This window comes from Chamaea fasciata, unplaced genomic scaffold (assembly GCF_029207755.1).
Source record: "Chamaea fasciata isolate MVZ Bird 193981 ecotype frontalis unplaced genomic scaffold, bChaFas1.0.hap1 SCAF_28, whole genome shotgun sequence".
Lineage (NCBI taxonomy): Eukaryota > Metazoa > Chordata > Aves > Passeriformes > Sylviidae > Chamaea > Chamaea fasciata.
This window is the reverse complement of record NW_027094113.1, coordinates 5,213,250-5,233,973: the sequence shown is the minus strand read 5'-3', so window position 1 is coordinate 5,233,973 and position 20,724 is coordinate 5,213,250. Positions and strand designations below refer to the sequence as shown.

The 20,724-nt window shown below is 54.8% G+C and overlaps 1 protein-coding gene across 1 annotated transcript in view; it reads left to right on the top strand.

Annotated features, from left to right (window-relative positions):
* The window catches only part of PTPRS (protein tyrosine phosphatase receptor type S), a 96,623-nt gene that overhangs the window by 16,479 nt on the left and 59,420 nt on the right, over positions 1-20,724 (top strand). Inside the window, exons 2-6 of the mRNA XM_066205483.1 lie at positions 2,041-2,186; positions 3,047-3,188; positions 12,059-12,247; positions 15,559-15,567; positions 19,130-19,147. Coding sequence (XP_066061580.1) covers positions 2,041-2,186; positions 3,047-3,188; positions 12,059-12,247; positions 15,559-15,567; positions 19,130-19,147 — 504 coding nt within the window. The remainder of the gene's footprint in view (positions 1-2,040; positions 2,187-3,046; positions 3,189-12,058; positions 12,248-15,558; positions 15,568-19,129; positions 19,148-20,724) is intronic.

Below are 20,724 nucleotides of genomic sequence, written 5' to 3'. Positions count from 1 at the left end.
GCACAGGCAGCTCAGCTCCCTGTCACCCCACACTGAGGCTGCACAGGACCCCAAAAAGGGACGCTGAGCAATGACTCCAAATTCAGCGGGTTTTGGAGCACCATCCCTTCCTCGAGGACAGAAATAGAACCTTGTTTTTCTCCTTGGCTGAGCTCTCATCATGCAGCCTGCACCCATTTAAATGTATACGTGACATTAAGGTTTATTAGGGGCTTTTATTTTAGGAAATGAACTCGCATCAATAAAGTGTTCTTAAAAGCCCTGGATGTTTTTAGCTGTACCTTCAGAATTGACTTCTGCAAACTCTTCAGATATCGAGCGGAGGTGAGGGGAGGAAGGAAGTCAGGGGCAGAGTGAGCATTTATATTTTAGCCTGGAGCAGAGTTTGGGTTTTACCTTTCTCAGATGGAAGACAGATCCCCCGGTGCCAGTTCCTCCAGTGGGACCTGCCTGATAACCTTTAGCTGTAACATTGCAAAGAAGACTCTGACCTCTAAATATAGATTTGGATATTTATAAACGCGCTGCTTTGTACACACAGCATTCGGTGGGACGTAAACAGCTCCAGCAAATTGTATTTACCTCCAGCATGGAAACAAATGCTTGATTGCATCACATGAGCTTGCTCAGTGCCTTTTATTTATATACTGCTGGCCACGGCAGGCAGGGACGGGGAGAAGGCTTCCTTTTGTCTTTCGACCCCTAAAAGACCCTGGAGACTTCTCCCCAGCTGCCATTCGTCCTCCTGTCGAGCTCTGTGGGAGGCTGTTTGCATCTTATTTTATAGACTCTGGAGTATGAACAGATAAATACACACTTTCCATGGTCACGTGCTCTGCTTTTCTCAAGAAAACAGACGGCAACTTTATGATCTGAGTGATTTTATTTGAACACAGCTGTGGCCTTGTGATTTAAATATTTCAATAAATTTTGAACTAACTAGATGAGAGGAAACAGCGCAAGGAAAGCAGGTTGGAGCACGGAAGGAGGATTCCCAGTGGGTGGGGGCAACGTGGGCTCTGCACAAAGGCTGCTGGCCATGGTTTCCTGTCATGAGCAGCCCCCTGACACCTGCCGTGGTCAGAGCCCACCCCAGAGCCCACCCCAGCCTCCTGCCGTCCTGCAGAGCTGCTCGGGATGCTGGTGGAGATCAGTGGAGGGGCTCAGGGGTTGTTCTGTGGGCCTGGGCTGCCCCCAGCACAGCCCCAGCCCCTGTGTGTGCTCAGGCATCGCTGCCCTGCTGCTCTGGGAGGAGATCGTGGCCTCCTCCTGGGGCTGCAGGGATTCCACGTCTGCCCTGGGAGTCTCTGAGCAGAGGGGAAGGGGAGCTGCAGGAGCAGCTGGGCTCTGAACTCGGTGGTTCTGACCTGATCACAGCTCTGGTCTGGGGGCAATTTCCGCCTGTTCTGCGGGGTCACTGACCTGGTCTGTGTAAAGGTACCTGTGAGGGCCACGGGAAGGACGTGCAGGTGAAGGCAGAGGTGCCTCAGCCAAGGGGATTTCACATCCTAAAGCCACAGGCATCAGCCCCTTTCACACCATTGTCCTCAAATCTCTGGGTGCCAAGTCCTGCTGCATCTCTTCCATGGTCCTTCTCCCACCTTCTCCCGTCCCTGGCAATATTCCTGCTAATCTCCCCCTGTTCCTCGGTGTTTTGGTCCTCTCCAAGGAGCTGGGAAGTGAAATTCACCGTTCCTAAGTGTTGTTTTCAGCTCTACCAGCTTTTGGTGATGCTCATTAGATGGGTTTTGCAAGGGCGATTTCCCCTGTACGAAACAATTTAGAAGTCCACTTTTCAGGAGTAAAAGAGGCTTTGCAACATTGAAACCTCTTAGCAGGATCAGGCCTTTAATCATTTTCTGCTGGAGCTCCTTCATATGTAAAATGGAGGTAAAGGCTGTTCCGAAAAAGGCCAAGAGGTTTAATTTCGGCTGGGATCGTTAAGAATAGCAGCAACAACGCTACTGCTAATTACAAATGGTGTTTATTCGAGTTTGTCTTTGTGACTGCCGCTGATGATATTTCCTTTTTGCCCCCCAGGTCCCCCTGTGTTCATTAAGAAGCCTGTGGACCAAATTGGTGTGTCGGGAGGGGTGGCCTCCTTCGTGTGCCAAGCCACTGGAGACCCAAAGCCCAGGGTCACCTGGAACAAGAAAGGGAAGAAAGTGAACTCTCAGAGGTTCGAGGTGAGACATGTCCCTGAAATCTGGTGTCTCTGTGAAGAGAGAGACTGACACAAAGCAGCCCCTGCTCCTCTGCAGCCGAGCTGATAATAAAGGGAAATTTGGAAGGGGAGGAGTTTTAACAGCAGGAGGAGTGAAATGCAAGCTCTTGGCCATGTCAACAGCTGGGCTTGTTCCAAAGCCAGAGAGAACTTGGCTCAGTTATGTTATTGAAGTTTTTTATTTCGTGTTGTTGGGTTTTTTCCCTTCCTGGATAACTTCCTGCTCTCCTAAGAAACCCCAGCTAAGCTGGTGGTACTTCAGCTCTGTAAATGTGCCTTTCACACCCCTCCATGGCTCAGCATTTTAATCCTGGGACAGCCTGGAGTAAACTGCAGTTTTTAAATTGCAGTTGCTGGCAACCAGAGCCAAGCAATTGGCATTGTTTAGATAGAAACGAGAGCAGAGGAACAAGGGCTGGGAGGTCATCCTGTGGAATTTGCCGTGGGACTCAGCCCTGCCAGGCAGCTGTGTGCTGAGAGAGCTCTGTGCAGTCAGCTGCCCCTGCCGACGGAGGAGCGGGGCGGGGGTCCTTTCATTTTGTTTTCCTTTGGTCGGCTTGGCCCTCCTTCGCCCCAGTTGTGCCCTGAACTCCCACCCCACACCCCTCACTGTGGCCTGTTCCTTCAGAGCCCTTGAGAGGCACGTTGGGGGTTTGGGGGGTCAGTGGCCACTGCGGGGGTTGGTGACAGCTCTGTCACCCCGGGGTCGGTGGAGAGCCCTGTTGGGGACACCGGGGGCTGAGGGGCAGCTGCCGGGGGGTTTGCTGTGGTGTGTGCTGCTGTCTCTCCATGATGTGTGTGTCTCGGTGCCTCTGTCCCCAGACCATAGAGTTTGATGAAAGTGCAGGAGCCGTGCTGAGGATCCAGCCCCTCCGCACACCGCGCGACGAGAACATCTACGAGTGTGTCGCTCAGAACCCCCATGGGGAGGTCACTGTCCACGCCAAGCTCACCGTCCTGAGAGGTAAAGAACCTGCCCAGTGCCAGGGAAGGGCCCTCAGCTGGGTGGGAAGGCTGCTCCAAATCCCTGCCTGAGGCACCAAGTCCTCCTGGGTTTGGTGGGGTTTGTTCTGACCCGTCGGATCTGTTGGCTGTTCTTACCCCAGAGAGACACAAAACTGCTGTGGTGGGAGCTGGGCCACTCCAGGAGCTTTGACTGATGATGTGCTGGGGTTTCTTTCCAACCTGATCTTCCTCCCCTCCAAAAACTCCTTCCCCAGATTTATGAACAGCACCAGGAGCTCCCCGTTACACACCCAGGAACGTGGCTCCAGGAAAACCCTCACTGAGGAGTCACTGAATGGGCTGGGGTTGAGATGATTATGGGTCTGCATGGGTTTCCACACATTTGGCAGCAATGCGAACGTTTTTCCTTGTGCAGGATTCCTCTTGTGCCTTTCTGGGCTTCTCCCCTCTTCCCAGAGGTCCTTGGCTCTGAGCACTCTCCAGGAAAACAATTCCATTCTCCATTTTGTTCTGGTTCTTTTTCCCACTTGTCCCCGTTGCAGAGGATGTTTACATGGATGCCTCCCTCATGTCATCTGTTTGAAATCTGCTCCCTGAACTGGATGTGGGGGAGGGAACAATATGCTGCTGCTCTGGATGCCTCTGGATGTTTGCTGTTATTGCCCTGGAGATCCCTAAAATCACTGTGGGCAGCGCTGAGCGAGGCCGGCTGCTCAAACTGACCCGGTTTGGGTTTGGAACACCCTGCAGTGGTGTTCTCTGTTCACACCTCAGGGCAGTGCAGGTGATCCTGGCGGGAATGGGGTGGTGGATAACTGCCTGGGAGCTCCCAAGGGGAATTCAGCTTGGCTGTGGATGAAGCCATGGGTGGTTGGGTAGCACTGGCAGTAAAAGCCCTTCTCTCTGCAGAGAACAAGACTGAAAACAATTCCAGGAGCTCCGGGCAGGAGCCCCACAGGGCCAAGGGGTAGCTCTGCCTATGGGCCAGTTGCTTTTCCTTCAGCAAGTCCAGTATTCCCTCCGGGAGCAGCTCAAATCCTTTTGTTTGAACAGGCAGCGAGCACGTCCTTCACAGTGCCGAGCAAACCTGGTGTGTGACTCCCCAGTGTGCAGCAGAATTAACACCAGACGTGGAGGGCACAGAGCCCCCAGCCTCCCCTTTAGCTGGGAAGATCCCTGCTGTGGGCTCTGAGCTGTCAGGATTTTGGCTGCCTGGGAGCGTGGGGGCCCGTGGTCCAGTCATGCCTGACAGATTTGTGTAGGTGCCTTGGATGTGTGTGCAGCTCCTGTGCCTGGCGTGGCATTTAACCTTCTGTTGGAGGAAGGAGGTGGGATGGAGCTGTCAGGAGCTTGGAACGGCTCGGTGTGACAGGAGGGTGTCTGACTGTGCTCGTCCCGGAGCGGGGGAGCCTCATCCTTCACACTTGTTCCCATGAGCTCCTTTGGAGCTGTGGCAGCCTGGGAGAGGGGCCCCTGCAGTCGTATTCCAGGTTTGCACCCCTTGGGTTTAGCCACAGGCCAGGGCAGGCTCTGCTCCCCTCCTGCAGTGGTTCCAGTGCAGTCCCCAGCAGGAGCTGCCGGCTGGGGGATCATTGTCCCTGAATCACCGAGGCTGGAAAGACCCCCAAGATCACCAAGCCTGACCCGTCCCCACCTTGTCCCCCAGCCAGAGCGCTGAGGGCCATGTCCACGTGTTCCTTGGGCACTTTCAGGGCTGCGGACCCCAAACCTCCCTGGGCAGCCCTTTCCATGGGGAGATTCCTGCTGGTGTCCAGCCCGAGCCTCCCCTGGGCCAGCCGGAGGCCGTTTCCTGCCCCTCTCTGTGGCTGCCTGGGGGCAGAGCCCGACCCCACCTGGCCACAGCTCCTGTCAGGGAGCTGGAACAGGAGTGAGCCGTGCTCAGGGACCGTCCTGAGGGACCAGGGCTCTCTGCACATCTTTGTGCAGCTCTTCCTCCTGGGATCAGCACCATCCGCGTCAGCCAGAGCCAGCTGACAGCTCAGGGGCTGCATCCTCCCACTGCCTGACTGCTTCCAGCCTTTGCTGATCCCACCAGAACGTTCTGGCTGTGGCTCTGCTCTCCCAGCTCCCCTGCTCTGGTTTGGAGGCTCCTGGAGCGCTGGGGGTGCCTGTCCATGGAACCTGAGGGAGCAGGAATTACCTGCAGGCTGGGCCAAGGTGATGTTGAGGAGCATCAGGGAGGCAGATTTTGTAGCAAATCCTCCCCTTGCCTGCTCAGCTGGAGTTCCTCCATCCTTCACCACTCCTCAGCTCTCACACAGCACAGTTTGTCTCCTCTTTATCTGCGTTTTTAAGCGCTGGGAAAGTTAAAAGCACCGAGCCAAACGCACTGATCTGCACAATGACAAAGTGAGCATGTTGGCATCTACTCCTCTCCTGTTCTCCCCTCTTCTGCACTCACCCACTCTCCTGTTTGTCTTTTCTCTCCCTGCTCAGCCTCCTCCTCTGTCTCTGCTCTCACTTGCAGAGCTGATGCTGAGCAGAGGGAGGGGGCTGCTCTGGAGATGGATGGGAGCTGTCACTTGCAGAACCTGTTACCTTGGCACGCTCTGGAGAGTGCAAACCTGGCCCCAGCTGCCGCAGACTGCCCGGGGGGCTCTGGGGTGGCTGTGCAGCCTGTGCTGCTGTGACCCCACACACACCTGTGGGGACCTTCCTGCACCAGCACTGCAGCATTTCCTCCACGCCAGGGCAGGCCCTGACAGCGAACAGCACAGAGAAGATTTCCTCTTTGCAGAAGACGATACATTCTTCCCTGCTGGACGCAGCTGGCGAAGGGATTGAGCACAAGCCCCTCTTGCTTATGCACACAATTGCTCCTGGATCAGACCCTGGTAGAAACCCACAGCCTTCACTTGAAAACAGGAAACTGCAGGGGAGGAAACCTTGGGGAGATCTGAGAAGCAGAGCTGTGATGGACGCTGTTCAACTCACAGAGTCCCTTCTCAGCAGCTCTGCTGCCTTGTTTGTCCTTCCTGCTCTGCTCCTCCAGGGACCCCAGTTTGGTAGGGCTGTGGAAACTGGCTGTTCCCTTCACAGCTGGCTAGACAGAGTGCCTGCAAACCTGACTCCTGCAGAGCTCGGAGAAAAAAGCAGATTTGGGAAGCGTTTTCCAGTTGTCCCTGACTCCAGCTGCTGTTGTTTTCTGTTGTAACTTCGGCAGGAGGGAGGGTCGTGGCACAGGCACAGCAGCTCCCCGCTGGTGTAGATTCCCTAAGCTGCCCACTCCCAAGAAAGACGTTTGTGTCTGTATCTCTTGGGGTAGACACAGAGAGGTTGTGGACTCCCCATCCCTGGCAGTGCCCAGGCGGGGCTGGACAGGGCTGGAGCAGCCTGGGACAGTGGGAGGTGTCCCTGCCGTGGCAGGAGTGGGGCTGGATGGGCTTTGATCCTGTCCCAGACCACCCTGGGATCCTGTCTGTGCCTACATTTATATCTCAGTCATCTCTGTCTACGTTATGATGATTATTATTACTTCCTGGACGCAGATTACCCTTTCCCTCCACGTCTTTAGTAGCCTGGGAGAGATTCTGGTGCTGTGCTGGCAGAGCTGGGCGGGCGCAGGGCACAGGGACCCTCAGCTGCGGGAGGCAGGGCTGGGTCTCACACAAGGACCAGGCTGGCTCCATTCTCTGCTCTGTGGAAGCTGGTGGGGGGAGTTCTGTGGGGTTGCTCTGGCGAGCTCTTGGTAAATGCAGCGCAAAAAGCAGTGACTGGCCCAGTTCAGTGTGAGGAGCAGAATTTGGAGTGCCCTCCCCAGCCCTGGGCAGTGCTCTCTGCTCCTGGGGCTGCTGCACTGCTGGGCAGGGGGACAAGGGGCTCTGGGACACCTCAGCTCTGTGAGACACCTCAGCTCTGTGAGACACCTCAGCTCTGTGGGGCACCTCAGCTCTGTGGGGCTCCTCAGGTCTATGGGGCTCCTCAGTTCTATGGGGCTCCTCAGCTCTATGGGGCTCCTCAGCTCTATGGGGCTCCTCAGCTCTATGGGGCTCCTCAGCTCTGTGGGGCTCCTCAGGTCTATGGGGCTCCTCAGTTCTATGGGGCTCCTCAGCTCTATGGGGCTCCTCAGGTCTATGGGGCTCCTCAGCTCTATGGGGCTCCTCAGCTCTATGGGGCTCCTCAGGTCTATGGGGCTCCTCAGGTCTGTGGGGCTCCTCAGCTCTGTGGGGCTCCTCAGGTCTATGGGGCTCCTCAGGTCTATGGGGCTCCTCAGCTCTGTGGGGCTCCTCAGCTCTGTGAGACACCTCAGCTCTGTGAGACACCTCAGCTCTGTGGGACACCTCAGGTCTATGGGGTTCCTCAGCTCTATGGGGCTCCTCAGCTCTGTGGGGCTCCTCAGGTCTGTGAGACACCTCAGCTCTGTGGGGCTCCTCAGCTCTGTGGGGCTCCTCAGTTCTATGGGGCTCCTCAGGTCTGTGGGGCTCCTCAGGTCTATGGGGCTCCTCAGCTCTGTGGGGCTCCTCAGCTCTATGGGGCTCCTCAGCTCTATGGGGCTCCTCAGCTCTGTGGGGCTCCTCAGCTCTGTGGGGCTCCCTCCTGGACTGTCGCTGGGGCCGCCAGGGACAGACTTTCACAGCTTCTGGTGGTTCCCTCTCGGGTTCCTGTCGTTAAGTATTCAGACACTTCTTTAACAATTCCAGCCTGAAATCTCCCTCACACATTTCCTACTCCGGGAGCACATCTGGTGTGGGAAGGTGTGAAGTTCTAGTGAGATCCCTCCGGTTTGTTGGGGTTTATTTTTGTAATTGTTGGCTTTAAATCACAAAAGGTAAACAAGAAGCAGCTCTGGATGCTCAGCAGAGAGTCCCAGGGGAGCACAGGGGAGAGGGAAGCTGCCCCCTCTGAAATGTTACCTTGCCATTCGGAGAATTCCTGGCAGTCTTTCTTCAAACTTGACTTGCTTTGCTTTTCTCGTAGTGACCTGAAAATTGGGTGACATTGACAGCAGATTAATTCTGTAGCTTCTGAATAACATCAAAGTAATTCCAACCGAGATGCCAGTAGACAGAGGGTATGTGGGGACACGTCAGTGGAGGGAACACAGGCATCACCTGCCCTGGTTTGGGGCCCAGCACACCTGTCTAAGGGTGCATTTATTGCCTGTGGGCCCACAAATCTCAGTAACATTGTTAGGCTGTTACTGTTCTCACAGTGAAACATTCAGCTCCAAAGAAACGGGACCAACAGACAGAGCACATCACGGGGACTCCTCCCGGCATGGAAATTGTCTTTGGCTGGGCAGTGGCAGAGAACTGAGGCACAGGTACACGCACAGGGGTGGAAAGGACCTGGTGATGGAATTACACAAGGCTCGTGGTGCCAGGATACCTGGGGAGAGGGCAGCCCGAGTGCTCATAAACATAAGGAAAGGAACGGGTGGCTTCAGGAGTGCTGGATTTTGATTTTGATCCTGATTAAAACTTGTGTCACTCGAGCTGCTCCATCTCTGTGCTCTTGCTTCTTCCCCCCTGAATGAGGACAGTCAGACCAGCCAACATCCATATCTCCAGAGGAGAGTGAAAAATCCCTCCTCCTCCTCCCTTCAGAGCATCCTCTTGGCTTTCTGCACCGACTCCATGGCACGTCTGCTCACGCTCACACCCTCCTCCTCTAAATTATTAAACAACTGTGTACACCCTGCGGGGAAAAGAGCAGCAGCAACACCCGCTTTATCTTCCTTAATCATCCTCATTTCCAGCTCAGCTAATTAGCTAAACCCAGGGCTGCCACCTTCCAGAGCGACAGGGGGACAGGGCAGCCCTGTCCCCTGGCTGGGGCTGGGGACCCTCGCTGCGTGTGGCAGCCTGAGCTGGGCCCAGGCAGGTCCCCGGGCACAGAACGTGTCCCTGGGTGGGATTTATTCCAAATGACAGCTCCAGTGCTCCTCTCTGTGCATCCCTCCTCCCCTGTTCCTTCTCACCCTCCTTTGCTCAGTGAGGCCTGGGGGTGATTCACCAGCCGGGGGGGCTGTGAGGAGCCGGCTCTGAGTCAGGGAGGAACAAGGTGTCGGGATGTTCCTTTCATATGGCAGCTGCACCTCAGGAAAAGCTTTGCCCGCGTCAGCCAGCGCGACTCCAGCAGCAGCAGCAGCTGCCCAGATGTGCCCTTGCAGCATCTCCAGCTTGTGCCTGGTTCTTTTGTTCCTGCAGTTGCCTGAGCTGCCTTCAGGAAGAGAACTCGCCACCCAAACCATCCCTTGTTTATTGGGGGGCAGGTCTGGGGGTGTTGGGGATGGATGGGGAGGGCGGCAGTGCGCGTCTTGTGGGATCGCAATGAGGTTGTAATTGCACTGGTAGAGGGAACCCGGCTGGAGGGGCCGGAGGAGTTTCACTTCCCTGGCAGGAAGGAAATGTGAGCGCTTGAATCGGAGCAGCCTGTGATGTTCAGAGCCGCCTCCTCTGCCGGGCTCATCCTCAAACCCGAGCACGCCTCTCGTCGCAGTTGTTTTAATTAAACTCAGAGGAATTCTGCACATTGTGCTGCAAGATGAACATTTCTGTTTAATTAGAAACACTCGGTAATAACGGTTGTAGCCGGCCTCCCCCAGCACACGCTCACACACACGCGTGTGCGCACACACCCCGCCGGGCACCGTCATTCCCTCCGCGCATTAATCGCCCACGGAGGGAAGGGGCAGCGGCTGGAGGCAGCTGGAGCAGCATCGGCGGGGAGAGGAGAAAAGCAGGGATCAATGGTGATGTCATCTGCAGCCAATGCGGCTCCAGCCCTCGCCCTCCCCCGGCTGCCGAGGGAGAGCAGGGGAGGGAGGACCATTAAAGCCGGGCTGAGAGCTGAGCTCAGCCACAGCCCTTCCCAGGGTCCCTGCGCTGGCCCGGCATCACTGCTGGGGGCTGCAGGAACACACCGTCTGGGGGGTCCTGCGGTGCCCCCGCACAGCCCAGGGAGCTCCGAGGGCTGGGTCAGTCCCTGGTTAAAGATGTGTGAGAACAGCTCTGATTGATGGTACTAAATTCCGGTTAAGAGGTGCTTCAGATGCACCGAAATGGCTTTAAACTGAACGAGTTCAGGGTTAGGTTAGATACCAGGGAGGAATTCCTGCCTGGGAGGCGGGCAGGCCCTGGCACAGGTGCCCAGAGCGGCCCCTGGATCCCTGGCAGTGCCCAGGCCGGGCTGGACACTGGGGCTGGGAGCACCTGGGACAGGGGGAGGTGCCCCTGCCATGGCTGGGGACACTGGGTGGGTTTAAGGTCCCTTCCAGCCCAAACCATTCTGGGATTCTGTGGAAAGGCACCACAGCAAGGCCACTGGTTTGTCCCCCGTCGCGCTGTCTCTGGGCTCTGCCATTTGTATTTGGCTCCACTCCTCCGTGTCCACCCTGTGCCAGCCGTAGGAAAGGCTCTGGGTGTGTCTGCAGTTGGCAGGATGGTTCCCAGCCAAGGCCAGCTCCATCTCAGGGCCTCTCTGAGAGCTCCTGTCAGGTCAGTGGGGGGCTGCTTGTGATGGATGTTCATTTTTTAACAATCCCACCTTTTTTAAATTCCCTGCGTTAATTCCCTTCTGTTCCCTCACCTGCTTTTGGGATGGATTCCCTGGCACAGGCTCCCAAGGCTGTGATTCCCTGACACGGCTCGTTGGAGATGACAGAGGATCCCTCCCCAGTCTCACCCTGCTGCTGGAATCCTCCTCCCCAGACACGTTCTGGGGGGAAAACGTCCCATTCCTGAGCTGTGGCAGCCAGCAGGAGACAGCCCTCCCCATCCCGCGGGAGTGAGGGGCTGTGTCAGACATTCCTGGGGAATAATATCTGGGGTTTGTAGGAGTTACCACCAATTAGTCAGCCTTGTTGGGATCGCCCTGCTCACCCTCATTAGTGAAGGCAAAAGCAGCACTGGCAGGAGCAGGAAGCGCAGTTGAGCCTCTCTGCTGGGTGCTGGTGCCACTGTTCTTGGAGGGCAGCAGCACTCAGAAATAATAAATCCAGAACTCACACCCTGGCTGACAGCACTTGGCGTGTTGCTGTTGTGTGTGTCCCCTCTGGTCACTGCAGTGGAGGAGGAGATTTCCCTCTCCTCTCTGCCGGTCCCAGGGCCTTTGACAGCCCTTTCCCTCCGTCGTTTCTCTTGTGCAGTGTGCTTTGTACTGAGAGGTTTGGAGGGGGAAGGGGAGCTTTTCCTGTTCGCTGTGACTGCTCAGAGCGTCCTGGGCAGTGCAGGGATCCCTGCACAGCCTCTGCTCTGCAAACCTGGCACAGCTCTCCTCCTACACCTGCAGAGAGACTCTGACACCCCGTGAGGAGCAGGCGGGGGAGCTGGGGGGCTCAGCCTGGAGGAGGGCGGCCTCAGGAGGAACCTTCTCACCCCCTGCAGCCCCTGACAAGAGGGTGCAGCCAGGTGTGGGTTGGTCTCTGCTCCCAGGTAACAAGTGATAGCACAAGGGGAAACGGCCTCAACTTCCTCCAAATTGTTCAGGTTGGATATCAGGAAAAAAATTCTTCCCTGAAAGAGAGAATAAACGTGGAACAGACTGCCTGGTGGAGTCACCGTCCCTGGATGTGGTCAGAAAATGAGTTGATGCGGCACTTGAGCACGTGGTGGACCTGGGGATCTGGGAGGCCTTTTCCAACCCCAGTGATTCTCTGACTCTATTCTGCTATTCCCCGAAGGGTTTTAAAAGTTTGCATTTCCGTGTAGAATCTTGAGGGACATTGCAGTGGCCACCCCAGATGGACAGGCTGGTAAATCTTACCCTGTCCCGCGTTTTCCATCCTGGAGCCCCCAGTGTTTGAACTCGCCTCGTGCGGGGCGGGCTCTGCCAGGCGCTTCTCTCGGGGTGTCCCACTGAGCCCTGGCAGCTGCTGAAGCCTTTCCCTTCGTTCTGCACCCCCAGAGGACCAGTTGCCCCCCGGCTTCCCCAACATCGACATGGGGCCGCAGCTGAAGGTGGTGGAGCGCACGCGGACGGCCACGATGCTCTGCGCCGCCAGCGGGAACCCCGACCCCGAGATCACCTGGTTCAAGGATTTCCTGCCCGTGGACCCCAGCGCCAGCAACGGCAGGATAAAACAGCTGAGATCAGGTAGGGGCTGGGGCTGGAGGACTTGGGAGCAAACAGAGGCGTGAGGAGGCGGCAGAGGGGCCTGGAGCACAGGAGAGGGCTCAGAGCTACAGCCCCACTGCTGCGGATTGGGGCACCCGAGTGGTTTGGGTTTTACGCCAAGAGTGGTTGGAGTTTCCACTTGGAGCCCTCCTGGTGTTCCCTGCTGCCCAGCTGGCATGAGGGCAATGACAGCAGGGAAGCTGGTGCCTGTCCAGACAAGTTCCCAGGATCCTGGTACTCTTGAGCTCAGGGGCATCTCCAGGGATGGGGGCTGAGGGTTTGCTCCTCAGGGCGACAACTGGCGAAGGAACAAAGACCCAGTCTGGCAGACACGGCTCTTTAGGCCACACACACCTGGCGTGGGGTCCGTGCTCAGGCAGCCTCTTGCTGTCAAACACGGGGGTGCGAACAGAGCCACCGAGAGCTGGTGGTGAAGAGCAGCTCCTGCAGGGAGTCCCCAGCACCACGTCCCTGCGGCCGCCGCTGGAGAGCCCCTGGGAATGTTCCGGAGTGACCCCTCGGTGCCTCTGCCCAGGGAGCCCATCTCCGCCAACAGATGTACCCCAGCTCCGTGGCTCTTGTCAGTTTTCCATCTTTCCCCATCTGCTTGTCCATCTGTCTCTCTTGTTTGTTTTCTGTTTGCTGTTTTGTGTGTGTGGCAACGTGACGTCTCTTAATATTCACGTTTCAGGAGCTGTTTCTTTACTTGAGAAATCTGCCCGTTCTCTGTGTGAGAGTGTGTGCAAGGAGGGCATAGGTGGATTTATTTTTGAGTACTCCTGATAGAACACTTCCATTGATAGCTGCAAAAATGAAACAAGTTTTGTAAGTTCCACCTTTTGACAAAAACTAACCCAAGAAATAATCCTTTTCACAAACTGCTGGGGCTGACTGCTTTGACCCAGCCTAGAGAAAGGTGTCCATGGTTCATTTTTAAGTGTTCTCTGGCAAAAAGAAAGGCATTGTTGTAGGCACAGGGAAAGCAGAGGCTTTGGTGAGGCAACTGCAGTTGATTTGTTCATATCAGACCTTTCACAAGTTCTCCAGTAAAGTGATAACCAAGTGCTCCTGCCCAGAACTCTGCTGGCCCTGGAGAAATCAGTTCTGACTCTGTCCTGCTGGATCTGGACAGCAAGGCATGGAAACACCTGGTGTTTCTCTTGCTTGGTCTGGCAAAGATTCCACAGAAAAGATTTTAGTTCTGCGGGCCACCGGTGGAAAAGCTTTAGCGCAGCTCCAGTTTAATGTAGCTTTTCCACACCTGCATAAATGTCTCCTTGCTCAGTGAAGCAAAGCTACGAGCAGATCCTTAAACTGCTTTGTTGAATTAGAATGGCTTGTTGAATCCCACGAACGCAGATGAGATTGACCTCCCTGTTTTATCATAACAGCTGAGGCAAATGCAAATAAAAAAAATCACTCAGCATAAATAATGAGAGGTAAACTAGAATTGTATCATGCTCTGTGACCGTGATCTGAAGTGTGAGTAATGCACAGGCAGATTATTTTTAATACATTCATCATCTTGCTAGAATGCCTTTACTCTTTAGCTCAGTTTGATCCGGTGCTTTCCTTGAAGCCACCTGAGTGCTGCCTTTTCATTCCAGTGAATTTATTAACCTCCCAGTGAACCCTTGACCCTCCTGTTAAACAGAAGATACCTGCTGAGATTTAATCTCATTTGCAGCTGCTTTAAATTAGTAAACTGGTGAAACCCTGAAGCATCCCTGTTGCGTTCAGGGCACAGACCTGTTGCCTGTGTGTCAGGGGGTGCAGATCCTTGGGCAGTCAGGACATTCCCAGTTCTCCAGCTTCATCTGCTCTCACGGCCTTCCAAACCTTGCATGTCCTGCACAGAAAGGGCTGCCAAAGTGCAGAATATTAGCACTAGGGATGTTACTGTGTACTGTGTCAGCACTGGGGTCTGTGGAAGGGAGTCAAGGCTGAGGCAGATTTGAGTGTGAGCTGAGCTGCTGTTTCAGCTGCTAAAGTCAGATCGTAATTTCATATATTCATCTTTCCAGAAAAGAAACTCTGCTGCCAGAAGGGTGGCACTGGCACACCTCAGGGCACTGTTGATGTCCTCAGGGCCTTTCACCCACCAGCCCCCAGTGGGACTGCAGCCCAGTGACACCCAGCTGGAGGCTGCTGGACAGACCCTCTGGGAACAGGAGCCCTCTGCAGCCAAATCACAGCTGCACTTTGTGCCAACACGCTTAGCAAGATTTAGGAAGGAATTCTCCCTGGGAGGGCGGGCAGGCCCTGGCACAGGGTGCCCAGAGCCGCTGGGGCCGCCCCTGGATCCCAGGGCCAGGCTGGACATCGGGGCTGGGAGCAGCCTGGGACACTGGGAGGTGTCCCTGCCATGGAACTGAGCTTTGAGGTTCCTCCCCACCCAAACCAGTCTGGGATTTAGTGACTGCTCCCGCTGAAGCCGGAGCTGTGTGTGCTCCAGGCTGGCCAGGCTGAGGGAGCGGCAGGGCAGGACAGACACCCGGATCCCCCCGGAGATGGAGCCATCAGGATAACAGCCAGGCTGCTGGAGGACAGGGGCTGTTAAGATCTGAATTTTTATCAATACATGAGTTAGTGGCAAATACACAAACGAGCTCATTAAAGGGAACAAGTGAAATCTCAGACCAGGAGCTCGGTGAGATCGGGTTCCGGGCCCGGGTTTGGTTCTCATTTGTGTTAAATCTGAACGTTTGGCTGGCAATACAAAAATACAAACAGTCCTCTGAGACCGTGGTCATTATATTCCCATCATCCCAGGAACCCATTTGGAATGTGGGTCTTCACTCTAACCAAGGCACGGGTGATAGCTCATTAACCACAGTGGCTTTTCTCTAGCGGATGTTTCTGCTTCCCCTTTCCATCGCCAGATGAAATTTCCAAGCAGTTGGAAATCTTTTAGTGCTTGGGGGTTTTGGCTGAGTGCACAGCTCAGCTGTCAGCCAGAGGAGAATGGGAAGAAGCTCTGTCTGGGCTCCTGCTTCCCTTAGACATCGAGAACACCTCAGCCTTAGCGATCCAGGTTGGACAAGAGTTGAAGTGGCCTCGGAAAATGGATATTTCTGTTTGTCTTGGGACATTCGAAGCAGAAGGCAAAGCCAATGTCCTCTGCTCAGCTGCCATCTAGGGGGGACACGGGAGGCAGCCTTCAGCCACCTTCCTCAGCACTCAAACACTAAAACCTTTTGTGTCTTGTGTGTGTCTTCTGTTTTCTAAATAACTGGCTATAACAACCTTTTCTTTTCTTTTTTTTTTTTCACTTTTTATTTAACATTCAGAGACCTTTGGTAAGTTTGTTCAATTAAAAAAAAAATTTAAAATCAAACCAAAAAACCCCAAACCTGCTAACGTGCAGATTTGTAACCCTTGCCCTTTAAACTAATTCCTTTGTAACAGCTTCTTGAGAGGCATGCTCTGCATTTCTTCTACTAACTCTTTCAGTAGGGATGTTCTGCCCTCTAAATTAATTTCTGCAGGGGTATTGCAGGCTACAAAAAAAAAAAAAAAGGAATAGTAATAATAATTCTAATTAATTTATCTGTATAAAGAGATAACAGCTAAATATGAACCTCCTAACATTGGATAGAAATTTTTTTTTTTTGGTATCTTAGCAACAGTTGTCCTGGAATTCCCCAATTACACAATAGCTTGTACCCTGGAACTGTGATAATTGTGTTCACACCTGCAGGAGGTCTTGGAGTTTCACATCTAACGGGGTTAGTGGCATTTTGAGGAGGGAGAACTGGGGGTGCAGCGTTTCCAAACTGAAGCTGTGAGTGCCAGGACACGTGGGGAAGGGCTGAGGAAGGGAAGGGCCCCGGGACCCTTCCCCAGAGCCGCTGTCCCCGTCCCTGCAGGGCCACGTCCCCTGGTTGGGTGTGAGGGTGCAGCTGCCAGGACCCGGCCCTGCAGAGCTGCAGAGAGCCCGAGGACTGACAGACAGACAGACAGACAGACAGACAGACAGACAGAGAGCTGCTGCAGCCCTGGGGAGAGCAGCTCAGCACACACATGTTCCCACACGTGGCCTGACAGAAGGTGGGGATGTGTTTCTGTCATTGCCATGGCGATGGTGACTTGTCCTCCTCTCCTCTTGCCCGGGCTCAGGGAATCTGTGGGCAGCATGTGGGGAACTGGGGAAGGGCTGGTGGGAGAGCAGAGCCCGTCCTCAGGGACCGGGGGGACACCTGCACGGGGAATTCTGCCTGGCACCACCGTGGCCCGTTATAATCCAGAGGCAAGGCCTTTAAGCTGCCTTTTGCCTCTGCTGCTAAACCCCGGGCTGGCCATCTGGGCTCAGGCAGCCTCAGAATTCGCCCTAAATAGGCAGATCTGGAGATGCAGGGAGGCTGCGCAAGGCACTGGGAGAAGTCTGCTCGTGGCATCTCAGAACCAGCTTCTCGCTCCAAAAGTCAGCAGCCAGTGTGAGCTCTTCCTCCTGCAGTCCTGCAGAGCTGCTGCCCTCGCTGTGCCCTGCACCCTGGCACGTGCCCGTGCCCTGTACAGGACCCCAGGCCAGGTGTTGACTGCAGGTGCCTCCCCTGCACCGCCACGACCCCGTTTCACCCCCTCCAGGACCTGTCAGAGTCCCTCAGGATAATTCATGGGGTGGACATCCTCCTGCAGCCCCCTCCTGCTGCCCCTGTGTTGGACACGGAGCTGGTTAGATGTGAAACTCCAGCAGTGAAAATCTCCCATCTGTGTCTGTGCCCCCCCCCAAAGCGCTGCTGGGGCTCATTTGACTCCAGTTCTGGCGTGGGGCATGGTCCCAAAGCTGCCCCTCCCCGTGTGCCCCAGTCAGAGCTGGGGAGCCCAGGGTGGCACTGCCTGCTCCCCCAGAGCCCTGTCCCCAGGCCAGGCTGTCCCCAGAGCTGCCGGCAGCCCCTTCCCGGGGCCGGTGCTGGTGCTCAGGGGGGCAGGGAGTGACAAACCCGCAGTGACACAAGAGGTGACTCTGATCTTGTGTCTGGGCTTGCACTGCTCTAACTTCCAGCGTGTTTCTGCTGTCGATTAGAGTGAACTTGTGCAGGAAACTGCCAGGCTTAGCCAAGGCCAGAGAAGCTTTTGAGCCACGGGGGATGTTGGGATCTCTTCCCCTCCTCTACCCTCTTCCCTTGTTCCATATTGGCGCCACAGATGGCAGATTTTCACTCCAATTTTGAGACAGAAGGACGTATCAGAGGCTGTTTTTATTTCCACTGAATTGATCTATAACCTTTTGCTGCTTTCTCTCTCTCTCTCTCTCTCTTGCTTTTTAAACCTTCCTGCCACCTCCTGGGTGGGGGTCTGCCCAAGTCCGTGCTCCCCCACCTCCTCCAAGCGCTGTCTCTCCAACCTTTGTCCTGAGAGCTAACAACCTGCTTCATTAACCTTAGCTAGTTCCTAACCCTAACTAGATGCTAACTTTTCTCTAGCTAATTACCTAACCTCATAACTAGAAGCTGAGTCTAACTAGAGTCTAATCCCTAACACTATAATGCCTCTGCTCCCTTAGCTCCTTTGAAAAATAAGGTGAACTCTAATTAGTGTCTCTGTATTTTTACCCTCTGTCCTGAGAATGGAGGCTTGAGCCGCAGCAGAAGGATGAGCAGGGCTGAAGGAGAAGGAGGGAAGGGTTTTTTGGTGATTAAGGCAGAAGATTGGCACGGAGGAGGCTTTGACTCCTGTTCTTGCCTCTGCCACAGTCTTCCCTCCGTGACCTTGGGCAAATTGCTTCACCTCTACCTCAGTTTCCCCGTGTGTAAAGCAGGATCATAACTCTGCTGCTCCTCCCCAGGGGAGAGGAGAGGGTGAGAGGCTGATATTTGTCATTTAATGTGCTCTACAGCCCTGGCTGGGAGAGCTGCAGTGGCAGCAGTGTCACCACTGCAGCGGAGCTCGTGCATCTCTCCCCGGGGAGAGGCAAATCCTGGCACTGCGGGGTCTGCCCTGTTCTCAGGATTGGGGTAAAAACCCACCAGCTAAACCCCCTTCTTTGATAAGCTTTGAATGCCACCGTGAGCAAAAGGACCTGCCGTGTTTTCAAAGGAAGATGGTTTGGTTGCAGCCTCAGGAGGTCAGGTGGGGGACAGGGGTGTCCCTCCGAGCCGGGAGCCCTGCCCGAGGCTGGGCACTGACAGGCAGCAGGAGGGGCTTGGAATAAAACCACCCGAGGGAGAGGCAGCCAGCAGGCCGGAGCAGCAGGGCTCTGCTGTCCACGCAGCCCCTCCTGGCCGGTGTCAGGGCGGCTCCAGGGCCGGGCAGGGGGTACCAGGCAGCCCTGGCTCCTCTCCGTGCCCAGATCTGCCTCAGCCCCTGTGCGGAGCCCCGAGGGATGGCCGGAGGTCCCGGGCAGGACACGCACTGAGCTCCTCACGCGTCTGCGCCGAGAGCTGAAGTGTGGAGCTGGGGATTTGCTGGCCAAGGTGGGATCAAACCTGCAGATTAACGTGGTGCAGGGTGCCCGTGTGTCCCTCTCCCTGCCTGGGCTGGCACAGCCCCGGTGCCAACCCTGTCCCCAGGAGCGGGGAAGGCAGATGCAGGGCCGTCCCGTGCTCAGTGAGTAGCAAACAGAGATGTTAGCTCAGAGCCTGAGGGGTTTCCTTACACTCCCACAACGAAATGGAGCCAGTCTCGAGCCCTCTGAAGCCAAGAGCCACAGAGGCTCTGCAGACAGCACTGGGCTGCTTAAAAGGACACCCCACCTAAAGTCCCCCAAGCCCTCTTCAGTGTCCTGTAATTTAAGATGAGACAGAGCAAGAAGTTTCCTACTGGGAACTGTCTTCCTTGACTCAGGTCCTTTTCCCACGGGCAGTGCAGGCGTTTGGGGTTTTGCAGTCATTTCACTCATTTTCTTTGTTTTCTTTGCAGAAGGTACACCGATCCGAGGTAAGACACCCCCAGCTCACTCACTCACCCACTCTCCAAACACTTCTCTCCACACAGATCCCGTTTCATTGCCCTGTGCTCAATACAGATTCGTGTTGTTGTTATGTTTTCTTGTCCTGCTTCACCTCTGGATATTTCTTTTTTATACCTGTCTTTATTTTATCTATGGTTATAATGTCCTTTTTTGTTTGCTGGGTGCACTTGGTAATACTGATACTGTTATTCTAATAACGCCTCCGGCTGCGCTGCCTCAGATTTATGGCAGAGTTTTAAGAGCTAATCTCTCCAGGACTATGAAGGACTGAAGTTTATCTCGAGCATTAAATGCTATCAAGGCTTGGTAAATACTTAGGACTTTCTCTTGATTGGTGCAAAGTGCTCCCGAGCTGCTGATGGTGATGAGAGTTTTGCAGTCCTTTGCTCGGGCAAATCCTCAGCACTCACCATCTCAGCGTCCTCGTTTGTTTGGCTCCAGAGCCTCTTCCCACTTCCTCCCCACTCTCTTACCCTTAGGTTTCTCTGGGAAAGATCCACGGTAAGTAGCTTCTGCACTGTCTCTTTAATGGAGTCAAAAATTGACCTCAAGCTGAAAGGCAGGAGGAATTGGGTGTGCACCCCTTGGAAGAGCCTGCTTTGATTTTATCTCCACTGGCACATTTAAAATTCCGTAATTCTCTGCTGGTAAAAGCAACAGGAGGTGCAGTAGGTGAGATTTACGTTTTCACACATCGTCTCTGCTGGCCTCTGACAGGTGCTGAACACTCCTCACCCTCTCTGCAGCCTCATTTCTGCCACTGCCTTGACCGGCAGGGGTGAGGAGTGGGCAGGGCGGGAGGGATGAGCCCCTGTTCCCCAGGGAAAGCTGCCCACTGCAGTCCTTGGTTCCCTTCCTGCTCTGGAGTGGGCTTCGTCTCCCCTGGGTACTCTCAGACCAGTGACGCTCATGGCCAGCACAGGAAATGGATCTGGAACCAGTGGAAACAACCCACAGATCTGTCCAAATCAACAGAGATTTCTGGGAAAACTCACCAGCCAGCTTTCCACCCAAGTGGAGCCCTCCAACAGCAGAGCTGGAGCTGTAATTCCATATGAAATATGCTCAGCTGGGTGCTCGGTGGGAAGCTCCAGCCACTTTGGGGTTTAACTCTTGTTGTGCTGAAATACCCGCAGATCCTTTCGGAATGGGTTTTGTTTGGTTTACTGGCCTGGGTGGGGGTTTGGGGGGGTTTAATTCCCTCTGTTCTGCCTTTGGGAGCTCCCAGGCACAGGGAGAATTGCACTCACACCCCAGCCCTGTCCCAAACCCTCTCGCAGCCCCACGTCCCCCCACCAGCATCGCTCCCACCCTCGCACACGCAGAGGAACGTGAGCTCTGTGTCCTCTGTGAACACACGGCTTTTTCCTTCCTGAAAAGGCTGGATCTGCAACCAACAATGATCTCATTTGCACTCCTCTCACTTAAGATTTTATCAATACTATTACGCTGGGCTGGAATTGTTTGGTTTTCGTATTTAGGTGGGTTTTTTTTCCAGAGATGGGAGTTAAGAATCTTACCACATGTGAGCTCTGTCCATATC